Source organism: Corythoichthys intestinalis, chromosome 5 (genome assembly GCF_030265065.1).
Source record: "Corythoichthys intestinalis isolate RoL2023-P3 chromosome 5, ASM3026506v1, whole genome shotgun sequence".
Taxonomy (NCBI): domain Eukaryota; kingdom Metazoa; phylum Chordata; class Actinopteri; order Syngnathiformes; family Syngnathidae; genus Corythoichthys; species Corythoichthys intestinalis.
The window spans coordinates 46847141-46867906 of NC_080399.1; the positions used below are offsets into that span (position 1 = coordinate 46847141).

A 20766-nucleotide genomic window follows, 5' to 3' on the forward strand; every position below is an offset into this window, starting at 1 on the left:
TGGCGAATACACTGCCCTCTGGTGGCAGAATTGGGTCTGGCTGGACTGTCCCCTTATGACTGAGGAGCAGACTATCGTCTGACATGGATAAAGGACATCTGCGCTCTGGTTTGGCCCACATAAGGCTGTAAGTTGTTTCAGCTAATATATGATTGTGTATGCATTTGTAATTAAGTTTACAGCTGCAGTATGTGAAGTTACGTGTGAGCAATTTGCTATGAAAATTGTAAATACGTTAGCATTTGTAGCATTTAAGATAGAGGACTTTTGTTAGGCAAATTAGGCTAACTTAATCTACTAAATTTACATATTGATCAGACTAGATCAGGGGTCGGCAACCCAAAATGTTGAAAGAGCCATATTAGGCCAAAATAACCAAAAACAAATATGTCTGGAGCCGCAAAAAATTAAAAGCCTTATATAAGCATTGTAATGAAGGCAACACATGTTGTATATATCTATATTAGCTATATTAGCCTACTATCAAAATGACTAAGTTGGCTATAAATACATAATGAGCCTTCATGATTAAACGTTTATTTTCCTTGCAGTGCATTCTATAGAGAATGACGCACCACATGAGTACTTCTTGTTGTGCGACACTGCCTCAAGTTTAACTTCATTACAATATTAATGAATTATGTTTAATTGCTTTGATAAAATTAAAGAAATGCAGTAAAGAAATCGGAATTTTAATGTCATTTGTGTTTTGAAGATTCGAAAAAAAAAACAAATATAAAATAGAACGTGCATAACGTGCCACTTATCTGGGGCAACAAACATAGTGCAACAAAATGTAGCCTGCATTTATGAAAATAAAACAGCACTCTTTTGAAAAGGTAAAGTATAATATAAGAGTTCATGTACCTGCATAAACGCGATGGGTGTTCATTATCAATCACATCACACGACTCATCACAGAGTATGCTGCCGCTGAATTAATGTCCTTGATTTGCTGATTGGTGAAGTTGCCTGCCATTTTTATGCCCCATGTCCTTCACTGTTTTAGTGCGAGAGGCATGTATTTGATTTTCTGTATTATCTCAGTTTTGTTTTGAAGTCTGCAAATGATATGTTGATGAATGACTTCTTCATTTACCGGTTTACCATTTACCATCTGTGAACGGTTTTCCACGTTTTATTTATCCCGTGTTGCAACAAAACACGCAGCAGTAGTGGAGTTTGGAGATACAATGCACTTTTTAAATCTATTTTTGCACTCCTCTTATCTTGTCCAGAAGTCATGAAATCACACTTACTGGGTACTCAGCTGCAAAAGTAGTATGCCTTCCCTGCAAATGTCTTTCCATATTACTCCTTTTGTGATTTGACAACTTCTTGCTACAGAGCAAACATTCAGAAAATCCTTCCGCATTGGCAATGAATGCAATTGATTCGGCCCAAGAAACATTGAATCCTCTGTTCTCCTCAGTTTTTTTCCTCTTTGGAATCCATGCCCCATCATATAGCTGCCGGTGTTGTGTTTACAAAAGCCACCCTGCTGATAGAAACGTGCGTGGCAGGCTATGACGAAAATCTTCGTTGACAGAAATGTTGAAATGCAATAATTATTGTAAATATTTTTACAGCATTGGAAAACGTTAAGATTGTTTGTGTCATGTTTTTCCTCCTACAGAAACCATGTTAAAACAAAAATATATATTTCCCTCTCTCATCTTTTTCCATTTTCAAACATTTTTGAAACGCTCCAGGGAGCCACTAGGAGTGCGCTAAAGAGCCAAATTCGGCTCTAAAACTCGGGTTGCCGATCCCCGAACTAGATTGATTTTTGAACACCAATTGTTTTGTGCCAAGTGTTTTATTGTTAAAATATGTGTCGTTTTGAATATAAGTGTACATATGTGTGTTATAGCTTTACAAATTATTCAAAAGTGAAGGAAGTAAAAAGCTTCAAAAAGATGTCTGTAAAGCTGAACAACTTCATGTTCAGTGAGGACAGAACACGTCATGTTAACAAAGTAAAGAAAAAAAATAAGATACTGTGAGGTACAATCAGGTACTGTTTATGCAACAACAACAAAAAAGGACTGGAGAAATATTGGCGGACGAGACGCCGGCGTCGTAAAGTCGAAATCGCATAAGTCAAGTACGTCGTAACTTGGGGACTACCTGTATATACTGAGAATACAGTACCGGTAACAATTATAGGAGGAGGCCCAGAAAAATGCTGGGGAGACTATGTCTTCTAGCTGGTCTGGGAATGCTTTGGGATCCCTATGGAGGAGCTGGACGAAGCCCCTGGGCTATTTCATTTAGTAGAATGGTGCAAGCTATATGGCAACACAAAAGCAAGCTTTGCATAACTCAAATGCACCATCTCAGTGAATGTGGCACTTTCTTAGCCATGAGCAAAAATAGATCGTTACACTCCTTATTCAAAGATTGGAAAGAGAAACATTAGAAGAAAGAAAATTAGTTGTACAGTATTTATATTAGAGCTGAAACGAATACTCGAGCAACTCGAGTAACTCAAGTTTAAAAACTGATCCGAGTAATTTTATTCACCTCGAGGAAGCGTTTAATTTTGCCAGCTCTAAGCATCACGTTTTGCCCGGACTACTTTTAATGCGGGACAACGCGCTGATGTAAAAAAAAAACCTACCGCAGCCGACAGCCGCTACAAACTACGCCGACGTTGCTAAAAACTGCGCCCGCGTGATGCTAGTAGCAGGTAGTGTCCGATGCGTCTCATAGATATCGCATGCATTTAGGACTAGATGCGAAATGACAGACTCGGCCACGTCTGGGCAGTGTTAGTAAACAGCCGCCATCTTTAAGCAGTAGACTTCTCATCGCTTATAAATATAACGTTACTGTCACTCGCTCACGTAACGTTAGCCCTGCGGCGGGCTAGGTTTCTATTGATTATGACCACTGTCGATGCGTGGCTAACGTGTCTTACATACAGGCTTTATTTAATCTGTAAAAACACAGCGCTGTAGAATGATGAGGGTGTAAAATTAAAACATAATAAAGCTAACTGTCAGTTTTAGCTCAGTAGTCATTGCTGAATAAAACACCAAGTAGCACTGGTCCCTAATGTGCTCCAATACAGCAGGCATCATACATTTATTTTGAACACTGCAAAAACTCAAAATCCTATCAGTACTTACAGTTTAGACTAACTTAAAACTTAACTAGAACTTAAAAATAGCTTGACACAAATGGAAATTCAATTGAAACACGTGGAAAAAACACGTAGCTTTCAAGTGATGTGTGTTATCAAGCGTAATTACATTTTTAGGTAAATGTTTTTTTTTTATAAGATCTAGAAGTTTTTTGAGTGAAAGCAGTGAATTTTTTTTTCTAGTCACATCTTAGATGCAATTGTTGGCTGCTTTCAACAATGTACATCGAAAATAAAGACATTGATTGACTGAAAATGGTTCAATATTGGATTAAATGTCTTTTTTTCTCATGTATATTTCTAATTGCTTTTCACCTAAAAAAAAAAAGTTTTATCTGATTACTCGATTAATCGATAGAATTTTCAGTTGATTACTCGATTACTAAAATATTCGATAGCTGCAGCCCTAATTTATATTCCCTGCTGTCCATTAATATGTGCAGTTTATGGATGGGATGAAAATGTTTAAATCCTGCTATATTTATTTTTCAGTGCCAAACAGTGGGGTTCCTCCAAATTCATTCATTCGTTTATCTTTTGCACCGCATATCCTCCTCCAAGGCCATTTGGGGGGCTAGAGCCCATCCCAGCTAACTATGGGCAGTAGACAGGGTACAATCTAAATTGGTTGCCAGACAATCGCAGGGCACAAGGAGACAATCAACCAATAGCACCCACACTCATACCTAACAAAATGTGGAGGATTAAATCATCAGCCTCTCAAGCATGTTTTTTGGGATGTGGGAGGAATCCAGAGAAAACCCACACAGGCACAGGGAGAATGTGGCAAACTCCACACAGGAGGAGTGGAACTGGAGATTGAATCCTTGATCTCAGAACTGTGATGCGGCCATGCTAACCACTCATCACCCTGATGCCGCCCTACATATTGTGTGGAAATATTCTAGTGCTGAAAATCAATTGCTCTAAAATGTAAAACATTTTTTATGCAAGTCTCAAATCAAAAGCATTTGTGTCACCTTTTGATCTCCTTTCATTGCATCATGAGTCAACCCATTCACCCTAGCTGTCTATGCTTTTCATTTGTCCCCCTTTGCCTGCTCATGCCCATCCCAGACAAGGGCAAAGAGGCTAATCCTGGCTCGGAGGCCCAGTCGGCTCAGTCAGCTTTACTTCTTCACTCCTCTGTCAGAATCTATTTCGTCTCTCTGAGTATGTGGGTTTATTGACTTCGGTTTAAAGATTCTGCAAATTAGAGATATTGATACAGTATGTCTTTATCCCAAATGTTGTGGAAGTTAAGTGGGAACATTTTCCTGCGTTTAATGCAGTTAAAGCAGTGCTTCTCAATTATCAATTATTTTCTGTTACACGCCCCCCCCCCCCCGGGAAGACGTAAATGTTTCGCGCCTCCCTCCCCCAAACTCTGCTACTACTGTAAATAATGATATCATTTGTTTATAAAATTACTATTATAAGTAAACCTCTGCCAAACATGGTGTCCTTTTTTTATTCAAGAAAAACATAGATCAACCTACAAGAACACCTTTATTAACATTTTTTTTGTTTCTAACAGAAAACACGTAAAGTGCATCCATTTGCCTGAATTAAAAAAGAAAAAACGTCACATTCAAACTGTAAAAATAAAGTTACATTCATTTTTGACCATTTGATACTTAAAAATAAAATAATGAAATCAATAAATTTTAATAAATTCAAATTGATTAGCAACATTAACTCATGAGGCAATATGCCAAAAAATTTGACCGAAAAAACAAAACTGAATAGAAGAAAAGTGTCACTGGACAGAGGGACAGTTTTTATTTTTGCTGCTTGCAGTATCAGCTCCATTGAAATTTTTGCAATGGTGTGGGGTGTTTTGCACTGAGCATGCTAACAGTGCAAAATGGTTTACTGATGTAACAATGACAAAGCGGGGGACGATTGTTGGCAATATTCAGCATGTTTTCGCTGAAAAACAATCAAGCGGCTTATCAATGAGATTGGGGTCTAATGTCTGTTAAGTGACGTCTTCATTGATTTGGCTTCCTGCTGTCCGCTACAAACATTTTTAGACACAGTAAACAGAGTGGACTTTCCTCGTCTCCCACTGTATTAAAAGTCAAACAGCCCGAAAACAGCGCATTCCTCGCGGTCGGGGGAGAACCGGAGGTTGTGAAGATCCGAAGCCCAAAATTGCACTTCTCAGGCGGACACGTGAGAACCGCAGAAGACAGCGGGTGGCGGCGTGAGGCCGGCCGGAAAACGGCGCACAGCTCTTCATAGCTCTTTGCTCTTGCTTGGTTCAAAATTATTGCGCACACTCTGAAAATGAGAGTGCCACTGCCACCCACAGAGTGGATGTGCAAGTACATTTTATTCTAGTATGGCAAAAAAAGTATGTTCACAGAGGTCAGGTGCGCCAGCCCCGGCATTGCTCTGTGCCCCCCTGGGGGGGCGCGTCCCATTCTAGAAGTACAGAGTTAAAGGTAGGGGTGTGACAAAATATCGAAATGGTGATATATCGTGATACTCTGTATCCCAAAAGGTTATCGATATGCTCCTGTCAAGAATCGAAGTATCGTTTTAAAAGGTGTCAAAAAAAAAAAAAAAAGGCTGCCATTGAAGGTGCTCGACGCCCAATCCATTTAGACTGAGAACGTTCGTTCATTCGAAACCAGAGCATTCACAGTCTTTCGGTCCAATTTTCGGGGCATTTACAGGTCATTTCCTGTTGAGTTTGAGTCACTGCCTATTCATTTGGGTGATTCCCAGGTCACTTCCTGTTCTGTAACTCAAAATAAACAGCAAGTGACCCATAAAATACCTCAAAATCAACAGGACGTAACTGAAAATCAACAGGTAAATGACCCAAAACTACTCATTGCCTGGCATTGGCTGCCACTGACGGCCATAGACGTTCAATCCGTTTGAAGTAGAAGGGATGGCAGTCATTCATTCGCTGCCACCCTGCTGCTATGGATTCGACATCTACTAGTGATAAACTCATTCCAATTCACAGCAGAAGCTTGTTTTTCTGTTTATTAGTTTTTTGTAGAATATCCTAGAAGGATTTCCTGACCAATGTATTGAAAATCATTGTACCGCTATATCGTCAGATCATCGTTATCATAAGTGTTGTATCGCAAATCGTATCGCATCGTGAGGTACCAAGAGGTTCCCACTCCTAGTTAAAGGAATTAGATAAAATACTGCATGAATCCAAGAATACACAAAATGAACTACACAAAATGAACTACGACTGCCTGGGTTGCTCCCTAAAAGTCTAAAAGCCAGGAATCATTAAAAGCATAACCCACGAGCACACAGGGCCAAAATTAATTAATGTAATTAATCAGCCCTGAGACAGAAAATTAAAACTCAAGCTCTGAGAATCGATGCATATACAGGGTGTTCCAAAATGTTTGACTCCATTTCGTAGGCCAATAATTCGGACAATTTTCGTTGGAATGACCTAAAATTTTCACAGGTTGTGTAGAAACATTTCAAGTTTTTGTGTGTAACGTTTGGCACTTCTATCTTTTCAGGTAAAGAAATGCCGTACACTTCAAAAGAAAAGGCATTTTGCGTGTTAGAGTATGCTCGGACTCAGTCAGAGAAGACTGTGCAGCGTGCCCTCTTCACAAATTTTGCAAAGAAGGCACCAACTACAAAACAAATTAGGACTTGGCACCAAAAATTTCAAGAAACTTCAGCGAGTTTGGCACGAGCTCGAATACCGACTCGACGTGTGCAGAGTCACAGGCAGCGCTCATATTGAACAATTATGAAAATCTGTAATAGAACCAACAAATATTTGTACTTTTCTTTGTAAATTTAACCAATAAAACTTATGACTTTCAACATAAAGTGAATTTAGTTTCATTAAGATCCATCTAGTAGTTTCCGAGATATGGGCATTTAGAATGGGGTCAACCATTTTGGAACACCCTGTACATCTCTAGAATACACCTATCAAATTTGATTGTGATTCATCCACAAATAAAAGAAGAGTAGCAATTTTAATTCTTCAGTTATTAATCTAATTAATCAACTTTCAGATAAAAATAAATAAATAAATAATGGTGGGCAAGTTAACGCATTATCGCCGCATTACTTTATTGACGTATTTTTCTTCTTTTCCTTTCGGCTTTTCCTGTCAGGGGTCACCACAGTGAATCATAGCAGCGTTAAATTTTTTTAACACATTAAAAAAAAAAAAAAAAAAAGCTCGGGGAACTCAGCACAATATAATTTTGTAAATGACAACAATGGTAACTTAATACAGTAATTTTGAGATACTTTGTTCATCACAAGTCATTTAGATACAGTCCTGTTCATCACTTTTGGCACCCATGAAATTCAAGTGATCACATCACCATATTAGCCCAAAAATACACCTAAATCTCCAGACTATGACCAGAAAAAAAAAAGAAATGAAGCCTCAACTGTCCAGTCCCAAGAGCATGACTTCCCACTGCCCTTTAGTGTACACTCATGCACAGATAAACCTATTTTCTACCATCAAATTAAAACGATCATGTCCCTGGTTTTCCATGGTCTATTGGTGCCAAGTAAAAACTGGGAGTTTGAAGTCCACAGTTTCAAGTAATGTTGACAGCATCGTTCTAAGTGAAATTGTTTATTCTTTATGGTGCTTTAAAGACATGATTGATCCCACTGGCGTGATTTTAGTATTGAAATGGTTAATCTTGTAATATTATGACTATTCTCGTAGCCCTATTTTTTTTTTTCTATCTTTATATGGTCCTTTGTTGACCCGATGTTTAGGCAGGGTTCCTGCTCCAGCAGCTGACGTCACTTGAATAACATATTAAACGTGTTTCCTAATATCACTTCTTGCGGTGTGAAAATTCATCGTCTGACACTGTGGGGTAGGGCCTATTTGGTTGGTTTGTCGGTGGGTTCTGTCTATCTTATTGAAGGGAATAGTATCCCTTCCCATATTTACCTTTTTACTGTTTATATTACTTTAACACACCCAATATAAAATTAATAGCATTTAAATCATGGTTTAACAAAACAAGTAAGATTAGAGCTGGGAATCTTTGGGCACCTAACGATTCGATTACGATTACGATTCAGAGGCTCCGATTCGATTATAAAACGATTATTGATGCACCCCCCTCCTTTTTTTTTTTTTTTTTAATTAATTTTTAATTAAAAAAAAAAAAATTTAATTAATTTTTAAATTAAGTTTTGTACATTAGTTCCAAAATTGTTCAAAAATACTATCAGGCTAAACCAAACTACTATTTCAGTATCAAGTTAACATATAGCAGTAAACAAATATACAAAAATAACATTAAATAAAAAAAAACTCCAGTCCCCATTCTGTATCAGCAGCTTTAAACTACATTCAATTAATTTAATGTTGTGAATCAACCGTTAAAATTGCTCCCGTTATTCCATAATTTCCCTTTTGTCTACTTTTGACATGTGAAAGTTTTAAAACTATTTTAAAGATAGATTCAAGTCAATATTTTACCGATTTAGGAGTATTTTAGATAAAAAGTTAATTAGTTTTGCTTGGAAGGTTCGCTACAACAGCATTGCAGGGAAGTTTACTGCTTTAAGATGGCGGCCGTTTACTAACGCCCGCATCTAGCTTTTTGCAGATGTGCTGCTACCGCTACCGAGTCTATAATCCATCTAGTCCTATATAAATGATATCTACCGTAACATTATGTAGCTTAGCTGTACTTGTAGCAGCTTTTCGGCAGCAGGCAGGTATGTTGTTGTGTTTTTTTATCTCGTGGCATGAGTTGAGCTAGAGCCGTGAGTTGAGCGTTGGCATTACCCGAGGGGCCGGTTAATGAGAAGCATAATGTTTAGCTACTCCCGCTCCGTTCCGTCCCGAAGCCCGCGCGGCGCGCTGAGCGTGTTGTACTTCCGCTTTACTTGGCATATTTCAATAATCGGAATTTGGATGTTTGTGAATCGTTCTCAAATCTTCCACGGCCGAATCGCGAATAATCTAAGAATCGGAAATTTTGCACGCCTCTAAGTAAGATATATCTGAAGTATGAGTGGAGTTGGAGTGACTGGCATTTGCAGCGCCAAGACAACGGGCAGATACAGGCGATAACAACTACAGGATGCCTGCTGACAACGGAAGCCCAATGCGCGCGTCATGCATCTGACTGAGCGAGACGGACACTAACGGAGCGAGACAAGCAGGGGATGGCCAAGACATCTACAAGCCCACATCTGGACCACCAAATTCCACCATCAGCTCTTCTGGTAACCAACAATGGACATTCCAGAACAATGAAAGGACATACTCTCCTCCGACAAGGAACATCTGATAACGGAGGACCCCGTTGGACACTCAGCAATAACAAGGCGCTGAGGCTGGCAAAATCCTGAACTCACGTTGCGCTGACAGTAGTCAAGCCCGAATTCTCCTGCCCAATCCACAACAGACAATAACCCTAAACAACGCCCAAACAAACCCTTCTTTCGGACCACAGCCCGCCTCCCAAGAACCTTTAAAAGATTTAATGTTTAACTAATCGCTGCCATTTTACTCTGGAATCTTTTGTTACTCTAGCCTTCCTCTTCGTCTGGGTCTGTTAACTTTTTTTTCCTTGCTGTCTGATTGATGTCGACTTGGAATGAATTGTCAACTTGTGTTTCAAAGCCTTTTTCCAGCTTTTAAAATGGAGTCAGTAAAAGGCGTTAAAACTAAGGTAAACACACAGTTTGGCCTTTTGCCCGCGTTGTTGGAGCGGGTCGTTGCGGGATTCTGGCAGTCTGGCTAAAGGGTAAAAAATTCCATATTATGGAAACTGAAAACAAATACAGTAAGAGCATACGTATAATCTCAATACACTCCAAATAGCTCACAGTTCAATCACGATTCAGAAAAAGATGACAATCCACAAATCAATGAGGAGATGCTTGTAGAAACAATAAAACCAAACAAACTCCACATAGAAACCAAATGATCACAGCTCAAATCCCATATATATTTTTTTTTTTTCCGCACCACGAGACTTAATGGGCAGCCTAATTGAACAAAACCATTGTTTTGTTTTTGTTATTATTAATGTTTTTTGTCTTTGCGTTTTCTTTACACTTGCATTACCATTTAATGACTACATTGTCAAATGTGGTAAAATAAGCAAAGCAATTAATGAAGAATTTCTCAGATGAGGGATAGGATAGACAAAACCATGATCAAATAAAGTGGTCTTACGGCAGCCTTTTTCATCACTCTTGTCAAAGCAATCGGGCAACCCATCACATTGCCACCCTCCAGGGACACACTTCCCATCTCCACACATGAAATTTCCAGGGATATTGCACTCTGTGGTGAAGTTATTCCCTGGAAGCAGCTGGCTCTCTGAAAAAAAGTAGACACAAGAGAAATTGAATACACCTCCAGCAAGAAACACAAGGTGGATTTGATTTGCATTTATGCGATAGTTAACAATGTAATCGGTTTTATTAATCCCCATTCTGTGGAAAAAAAAGTAATATATTTATAAGAGACATATCAGAAGAAATTACAGTGGTACCTCTACATACGAAGTTAATTCGTTCCAGGACCTTGTTTGTAAACCTAAATGGTCGTATGTTGAGCAGGATTTTCCCATAAGAATACACTATAATTCCAGTAATTCGTTCCAGAGTGAGCCTTTTTAGTTTCACTTTCACCTTGTTTACTTTCTGTGTAGGACACCAAGTACAAGTTGATGGAATAAATAATTAGAAACCTGACGAAGCTGGCGATTTCTTTGGCGATGTTACCACAATAATAATTGCCACCTTAACTCATAAAGACTGGCAAACGGAGGAGGACTGTCATAGACCGTCTACGTCTGTATTGATGAGTGAGCCATATCACGGATGCACACCCCACACTCATATTTTTCTATCATATCTATCTTCAGGTCAATGGTAACTGTAAGCATCATCTTTTTTCCTTTTTTTTCCCCCACCATTTGCACTAACATTGTTAGAACCCATGTTGATTTCTCTCACAAGAAAATCTGCCGTGTGTTCGTTTTGCGGGAAACAAAGAAAGTACGATGCTGTCATAGAGCACCGTATTTAGAGCATGTCGTCAGATGTAGAAACAAATGGCGAGTCAAATTTTATGTTGGATGTCAAAAAGATCCTGAGTCGAAGCAATCATATGTTGAGGTACCACTTACATCTGAAGTTGATTCGTTCCAGGACCTTGTTTGTAAGTAGATATGGTAAGAATAAGAATATATTATAATTCCATTAATTTTTTCCACAGCCCAAAAATCTACACTAAATCCTTAATAAATGCTGCTGGTACTATTGCAAATAGCAATTAAACAGAGCAAAACTAATAAATTGTGAATAAAAATCAGAATAATAATATAATAATAGTAATAACAATACCTGTAATAATGTAATGAATTGGGTTCTAATGTAGCGGATGTGTTTGCGTGGTGTCCCGCGTGGCTGACTTGACAGAGTGAGAGGGACTTTTTACTTTCACTTTGTTCAGCTGCGGCGGACAGTAGGCATGCTGTGTTGCACAAGTTCCTAAATAAATGATGAAAAACCTGACAAAGCTAGCGATTTTTTTTGCGATTTTACCAAAGTAATAATTTTCACCTTAACTTCTAAAGACTGGCGAACGGAGGTTGGAGGAGGACTGCCAAGATCGTAGACATGCTACTGCTGTATTGTCAAGTCAGTTCACGGACGCGCGCACCACGCTCATATTTTTCTATCATTTCCATCTTCATTTCAAACGTAAGCCTCACATTTTTCCTTTTTTCATCACCTGCACTAACATTCTTGGAACCAATGTTGATTTCTCTCACAAGAAAATCTGGCGTGCGTCTGTCTTGCGGGAAAACAAACTCCGGCGCTGTCATAAATAGTCATATTTCGAACATGTCATGGGATGTAGAACCAAATGGCGAGTCAAATTTCCCGTCGGATGTCGAAAAGATCGTGTGTCAAAGCGATCATGTGTCGAGGTACCACTGTACAAACAGTTCTTGACAACAACGCACATATTAATTCTCTGAGTATAGTTGCACAAATAAACTGGGGCATTTCACTGTGCCTAATAGGCATAAATGTGAAACATGGCCTTTTAGCTGAGATCAGACACCACAGAGCAAGCAATAATGAGTGTCGCACTGACCAAGGGATAGTGTTATGCTGCTCTGCTGAAAATGGGTTGTACGGCTGGCCAGCTTCATTGCACTTAAAAGACTCAGGATCTGTGCCCACTGCCAAGAGAATTGGGCCTTGACGCCATTAGTGACCTATTGGCATCGTTTAGTCCATTTGCTAAAATGTGCAACAGACAGCCTTTTTGTACTGTAACATCACGGATATACAGTACAAGTTGCCGGCCCAATATGAATTTAGGTACAGTGGATTTTTGCTTGGTCGTTTGAAAAGTAGCTCACGAGGCAAAATATTATGGACAGTCCTGATTTGGTGAGTTAAATTAAATACTTCTGCCTGTGAGAAAATTCCCTACAGCAGGGGTGTCCAAACTTTTTGCAAAGGGGGCCAGATTTGGTGTGGTAAAAATGTGGAGGGCCGACCTTGGCTGACATCCTTTACGTAGAACAATATATTTAAGGAAATGTTAGCAAGCCATTCTGTGTGTCAGATCTGCTTTATTATTTTTTTTAGTGCTGAAATGATGACTCGATTAACTCCAGCATTCGATTAAAGAAAAAAGATTCGAATTAAATTTTGCTGCTTCGAGTATTCGTTTAATTAAAGTGATACACTGCCCTCTAGTCTGACTCATTTCACATGGCTGAATCCAGCTGCTCCATGTTAAAACCAACATAAGCAAAGTTTTTGTTTGAGCAATTTATTTTTTTTTTTTTAAATGCATTCGTAATTTAGTGTATTGGTATATTTAGCAGTTTTTTTTTTTTTTGTGGGAATATGTGTCCGAACCATTTGTCAAGAGCATTGTTAAAAAAAAAAAAAAAAAAAAAAAAAAGCTTAAGTATTTTATAGCATTTAAGCTAGCAGACATTTGCTATGTAAATTAGCCATTGTTCTTTTGTCAATCCTTATTTATTTTTTATAGCGTTTGAGGCTCAGCTCAGGTATTTTAATTTTTCATGTTCCTTATCCGATTACTCGATTATTCGAACTAACTAGTTCATCGATTAATCGACTACTAAAATAATCAATAGCTGCAGACCTAATTTTTAAAATTAATAATTCCAACAATCTCGCAACTAGCCTTTGTGGCGTTGTCTTTCGATTCTCGGGCTCTTGCGAAATACTGCTGTAATGTAATGTATGTAATGTAATAATGTAATAATGCTGCTGTAAAATTAAACTAGCTTCAAGTTGCTTCAATTTCTCACTTCTTCCCTGTAATCTTTTCGTACATGTCAGCGTGTCTTGTTTGGTAACATCGCCTCTCGTAATATCGCCTAACAGTGAACTATTTAAAAACAGTGCCGTCTCTTTGCAAATGATGCAGACACAGCTGTGTATTTTAGTGAAGAAATAGTTCACTTTCCACATATCCCTGAAGCGTCGGCCGTCGCAGTCAACAGTTTTTGTTGATTGTCGCCATTTTAGAAAATTGGGAGTAAAGGGTCACACAGGGTAATGTTGCTTAGAGTGCTGCTGCCTTTTAGTGGGTAAATGAGGAGCAGCATTTAGTGTGTAAGCTACTTCATATGCTGGTAGCAGTACTGCTGACCAATATATTAAGTCTATGCGGGCCAGATGTTAATGATTATCATGACAGAGGATGGGGGCCGGAAGAAATTTGACCGAGGGCCGCATATGGCCCCCGGGCCGGACTTTGTACATGGCTGGCCTACAGGCTTTACTCTTGAGAATGAATATAACATACTAGATTGAAGCAAGAGAGAAAACCCCAAAAAAGGTTTTCCTCATTTACACAGAAGGGTACCAAAACCTTAACAAGCTACAACCTAAATAATAGGTGTAATTACTATTCCATAGGGATGTCCCGATCACATATTTTTGCACCTGAGTCCGAGTCACCTGATTTATAGAATCTGCCGATACAGAGTTCCCATCCGATATCGGATATTTTTTTTCTGTTTTTATTTGAATAAAAGTTCCAAACATATTACAGGACTGTACTTTTTACAATACTTCCTCTTCCGCTGTTTCCCGGAGAGTTGCGGAGTATAAAACATATATAGTTTATATCTTTTGACAATGCCTATGTATTATTTTGTATTTTGTAAATTTTTAGCCCTTAAAAAGAAAACGAAATTTGGCAAAGATATTGGAAAAAATTGAAATTGGGACATACACTGCTCAAAAAAATAAAAGGAAACACGAAAATAACATGTTGTAGATCTGAATGAATGAAATATTTTTATAAAATACTTTGTTTTCTTTCCATAGTTGAATGTGCTGACAACAAAGTCACACAAACAAATTCAAACATATTACTCTCCCACCATACCGCTTTCATAATGTGAAATATTTTAAACAAGAATAACATTGAAAAATGCTTGTCTTAATTAAATGCTTCATTGAGTGTGTCAACTCAAATTCACTCACGCTTTGATGCTCACGCAGCAAGGAACAACATCTTACTTGAATGAGTTGCCACAGACTGATGTGTAACAAACTAAACGATGATTGACACATTTGCGCCTTTGATCGTAAAGCTAACAAGCTTTCTCTCACTAGTTCAAAGCTACAAACCTGTCAATCATCGTAAACTTTAAGTACCAAACATCAGCTCGTGGCCAAGAAAAAAAAAAACGTTTGGTCGCACTGCTTAGCTAGCAGGAAGGAGGTGAGAGGCTGAAGAAACAAATATATTTTTTGAATTAAAAACCGTTACTTTTCACCCGATTCCAGTCCTGTGGAAAATGGCGTGATCCGCCCGATTTCCAATCACGTAATCGGATCAGGACATCCCTACTATTCCATCAGCAGAGAACAGCATTTTCTTTTACACAAAGCCCTTCAAAATGAGAGGCAGAAGATAACTGGACAGTTGGGTGTGGAGACATGAGAGAAAGCACAGAGGAACATTTGTGTATTGTGTATGTTGAAGAAAGGAACAAAAAAAACATGATCTCATTGGTTTTGAACATTGTGAAAATCACTTTCACGACCATGCTTTGAGACTTTTTTACCGCAAACTTGACCAACCTTATTTACGAATGTCAAAATAGTTGACAAGCATTTTAGTACTTTACAGTTCAGGTAACAAATGAGCCCCCCATCATTGCACCACTTACAGTTAGCCACTGATCTCGATAAATGAGGACAGCGAAATGCTCGCAGCGGAATACGGACTATTTCAATAGAAATCATAGTAAACAACATGCCATCTAATTAATTCGTTCTTTCCTTGCTTTGTGTACTACACATGGCATTATGTAAATGCCATCAGCAACAGTGGCAGCAAATTTCCAAGCAATCAGTGATTCTTTTTCTAAATACAGTAGTAAGTTACGATCCACAGTTGTGGTCAAAAGTTTACATACACTTGTGAAGAACATAATGTCATGGCTCTCTTGAGTTTCCAGTTATTTTCTACAACTCTGATTTTTCTCCGATAGAGTGATTGGAACAGATACTTCTTTGTCACAAAAAACATTCATGAAATTTGGTTCTTTTATGACTTTATTATGGGTTAACAGAAAAAGTGATCAAATCTGCTGGGTCAAAAATATACATACAGCAACAAGAATTAGCAATTTCTTGTGAGTGATTATTGACTTCAACAATCATTGACTTGAACAAGTCAGGAAAGTCACTTGGAGCCATTTCAAAGCAGCTGCAGGTCCCAAGAGCAACAGTGCAAACAATTGTTTGTAAGTATAAAGTGCATAGCACTGTTTTGTCACTGCCACGATCAGGAAGAAAACGCAAGCTATCACCTGCTGCTGAGAGAAAATTGGTCAGGAGGGTGAAGATTCAACCGAGAATCACCAAAAAGCAGATCTGCCAAGAATTAGAAGCTGCTGGAACACAGGTGTCAGTGTCCACAGTCAAGCATGTTTTGCATCTCCATGGACTGAGAGGCTGCCGTGCAAGAAGGAAGCCCTTGCTCCAAAAGCGGCACCTTAAGGCTCGACTGAAGTTTGCTGCTGATCACATGGACAAAGATAAGACCTTCTGGAGGAAAGTTCCGTGGTCAGATGAAACAAAAATCGAGCTGTTTGGCCACAATGCCCAGCAATATGTTTGGAGGAGAAAAGGTGAGGCCTTTAACCCCAAGTGCACCATGCCTACCGTCAAGCATGGTGGTAGTAGTATTATGCTGTGGGGCTGTTTTGCTACCAATGAACCTGGTGCTTTACAGAGAATAAATGGGATAATGAAGAAGGAGGATTACCTTCAAATTCTTCAAGATAACCTAATGTCATCAGCCCGAAGATTGGGTCTTGGGCGCAGTTGGGTGTTCCAACAGGACAACGACCCCAAACACACATCAAAAGTGGTAATGGAATGGCCCGAATGGCCTTCCCAAAGTCCTGACTTAAACCCCATTGAGAAATTGTGGACAATGCTGAAGAAACAAGTAAATGTCAGAAAGCCATCAAATTTAACTGAACTGCACCAATTCTGTCAAGAGGAGTGGTCAAAGATTCAACCAAAAGCTTGCCAGAAGCTTGTGGATGGCTACCAAAAGCGTCTAATTGACGTGAAAATGGCCAAGGGACATGTTACCAAATATTAGCGCTGCTGTATGTATATTTTTGACCCAGCAGATTTGATCACTTTTTTCTGTTCACCCATAATAAAGTCATAAAAGAACCAAACTTCATGAATGTTTTTTGTGACAAAGAAGTATCGGTTCCAATCACTCTATCAGAGAAAAATCAGAGTTGTAGAAATAACTGGAAACTCAAGAGAGCCATGACATTATGTTCTTCACAAGTGTATGCAAACTTTTGACCACAACTGTATGCACAACTAATCAGATGAAAGTATTTTCTTGTCTAAATTACTGTGTCATTATTCCTATGATTAGCATTAATTTTTTTTTATCTTGGTAGGTGAACATTTTTTTGTAGTTTCAAAGTTCATATTTATTTAAATGTGTCAGTTTAAAGGTGCCATATGGAGCTTGTCACTTTTTTACTCACGACTACCACCTCCAGCCTGAAGCCTAACTAAGCTTAGCTAGCTCTTGCATGGCACGCATGCTTGTGCGAGCACGGACATAAACCAATGGGTTTGGCCCATCAAATCAGCACCATAAAATGTAAAAACAGGAAATGTGATTGTTAACTGTTAGTAGCAGGTCTTTGGTGGGTTAGAAATGTGTTTTTGCCCAATGGGGACTAGGCAGAGGCTCGGTGAGACTGCACTACTGCCGCAGGTATGCGCGCGTTGGCCCGGAGAGAACGGTCCGAACATTGTCTCCTAAAGGGGGAAAAAAAGGGCTTTTGGGGGCAGTCCCATTTAAATGTTAGGGGTCTGTGGAATCATCATGGCATTGGTGGAGAATGCATTGAGTAGAAAAGTATTTCAAATTAACACAAAAAATTCCATATCGTACCTTTTAACAAACACACACACAATGCCTAAAGTGTAAGCTATAATACATTATTCAGTGAACGTTGATTAAAAATGATGTTTTAAATATAACTGAACATTTTAATGTGCCACGTGGGAGCTGGGTGTACTCTTATTATGGTTGTTTATATTGTGTTGTCTATTTAGAAAAAACAGCTTGATAGAAAAGGTTTTGGGGGGAACAAAGAGAAAGGAAGAACAGACAGAAGAAGAGAAGGAATTATGGTATAAAAAAAATTAAAAAACCATTAAATATATAGGTGAGGACACTGTGCAAAAACACACATTTTATTTTTTGCCTCACTGTCTGAAGTCAAATGAGAATAAACCTAGTCTCGGGTCTGTCAGATTACTGAAATCATTTTTGTTGAATGCCACAGTAATGAGAGAATTTATGAGAGAATTTTATATAATTTTCTTAGAGGTCAGAAGTTTACATTTAATCCTTAATGGCTACTAGTATTTCCTTTGAACTGCATGATTTAGGTCAAATGTTTTGGCTATCCTTTGATAAGCCTCTGACAGTACTCTGGTGGAATCACAGCTAATTCCTCCAGACAGAACTTGTGTAACTGAGTCAGGGTTGTCAGTTGCCTTGTCGTCAGATCTGCCCACAAATTTTCGATAGTACGGTATTTTTTGGACTATAAGTCTCACCTGTGTAAAAGTCGCACCAGGCCAAAAATGCGCTATGAAGAGGGAAAAAAAATATATAAGTCGCACCGGAGTATAAGTCGCATTTATGGGGGAAACTTACTTGATAAAATCCAACACATAGAACAGATATGTCATCTTGAAAGGCAATTTAAAATAAAAATACAATAGAGAACAACATGCTGAATAAGTGTACAGTATGATATTGTTACATGATGCATGAACAACGAAATGCGAAAATGGCCGGTATGTTAATGTAAAATAGCTATTAAGAGTTATTCAGTTAACTATAGCATAAAGAACATGCTAACAAATTTACCAAACCATCAGTGTCAATCCAAAACACCAAAATAACATGTGAAATGATATAATAATTAGTCGGGTCATAAAGTGAGGTTCTGTGACCAACCTCTGGCAAGGATGTTTTGATGATTGATTTGACATCTATGGACCATTTAGAAAATATTTAGCCCCCAGGTCCCTCCCAAAAATTCCGGCATTTTTTTCTAGAGAGGCAAATTCAAAATGGCGCCTGGCCACGTCTCAAAAATTAACTTTTGATCTGATTGACCTAAAATCATGTATGAAGGCACTTTTCCATACAAGTAAACCATGAGGATTCCAAATCTGACATTGGTTTAATCATTAAAACTAGTTTCGACATTAAAATTAAAGATGCCCTCCGTCTAGTGCAGTGGTTCTCAACATTTACAGGCCGTGACCCCTTGTTGTGGGCTATATCGTTTCTTCCGGGATATTTTTTTTTCTTACATTTTTAGAGAATATTTCAAGGCAGCCTTTAAATGCGTATGTTGTCATAAGAATATAGTTTTATGCAATTTACCATTTCGTCAAATGTATAGTTATCTTTTCTAAAACTTACAAAGTCAACAAAACCAGGATAAAAACACTTTTTTTATACGGGAAAATGCTAAAGGCTAGTTAGGCTCAAATAGAGAATAGTCAGATGTCTTCATCGTCCATGCAGGATAGCTCATTCACCTTGAGACCTCTCTGTTGAATTACAGAAAATAGATACTTAAGACATGCTGCATGGCACAACAGCTTGATTATGGAAGAAAACAATATATCAACAGGGACAAATATGACTGCATGTGTTCTTCAATGTGGTACCCTGTGTAATGAAGCCACAGATACCATTAGGTCAACTCAGCGATGGGAAAACATAAAACAAAAGTCACTTTTATGGAGTGGCCTTGACAGGTTTGGGCAGGTCTATGCAACTGTTGATTGGGATAAAGGTCCAGTTGGAAAATTTGTCCACGAAGCATGTAGGTTAACGCTATGTAACGCTATAAAACTGGAACAAGCCAAAACAAGACAGAGAAAACAAGAGACTAATGAATGCCCATCTCAGTCATCTTCTATATTAGATGAACGTCTCAGAGCTGCAGATCCACCTGCCGAACGACTGCGATCAAGTCTTGGGCAGATACATGATAAAACAAAATGTGTCTGGTGTTGTAGGCCTGAGTCCCCAAAGCACCCAGGCACAAAGTTGAGCCTGATTTCCTATGATCATGCATGGGCAGCTTTCAAGAACCATACAGTGGCCCTGGAAGATCAGGCAAAGCGGGACAGAATCATCGATTCTGCAGCTGATCAGCCCTATGCACTTGAGATCCGATATCATTACACATGTTGGATGAAATATGTGACAAAATACAAGAAAATGACAGAAGATGACAAACTCCCACATATGCACAATGTCACTCTACGTGAGGCACAGACTATGTTCTTTAATCACGTAACAAAAATTATTTATGAGGAACATGAGTTAAGGTTACTGCAGAGCCTCCTCCAAGACTACAACTCTATAATTTGTCATTATGGATTCCCAACGTCTGGCATTAAATCATTTTACATCAAAGATATTCTGACCCAGGAATTTGGGAATAAGATTGGTTTCCATTCACGCTCACAGAGGAACCAGAGTGACCTAGTCTATGACACGTCTGGAGGTGGGTCATATGTTGAAGCTGCACTAAACTCCATTGGCGTCAGTAATGAGCAGCTGGTGTACAATGTGGCTCAGCGGATCATGGATGATATAAAATCTGTAAAACTCACCCGATGGCCGCCAAGGGTTGAAGAACTGGAGGATGAGGAAGAGCTCTCACCTCTCTATTCAGAACGCAGTGACTCGGAATGCTCTGATTCAAACTGATACATGCTTTCTGGTTACAAGTGTTGCTATTATTGATGATACCTTCCTCTCCACATACAGCAAGTGGCACCTCTGAATTGTTTTTTTTTTTTAAATGCCCCAAAAAATCTTTAAAAAAAAACAAAACAAAACAAAAAAAACTACCCTCTCCGGGAACCGTCACCTTACCGTGGTGGAGAGGTTTGTGTGTCTCTATGACCCGAGAGCTATCTTGTCTGGAGCCTTGTGCTCTTGGTAGGGCCTCCCATGACAAACTGGTCTCTGGTGAGGGGCCTGACGAAGAATG

At 38.8% G+C, this 20766-nt stretch overlaps 1 protein-coding gene across 2 annotated transcripts in view; it reads right to left on the minus strand.

Annotated features, from left to right (window-relative positions):
* ldlrad3 (low density lipoprotein receptor class A domain containing 3) overlaps window positions 1–20766 on the minus strand; it is a 96408-nt gene that overhangs the window by 55464 nt on the left and 20178 nt on the right. For both annotated transcript variants that reach the window (XM_057836547.1, XM_057836546.1), the window contains exon 2: window positions 10332–10478. In XM_057836547.1, coding sequence (XP_057692530.1) covers window positions 10332–10478 — 147 coding nt within the window. The remainder of the gene's footprint in view (window positions 1–10331; window positions 10479–20766) is intronic.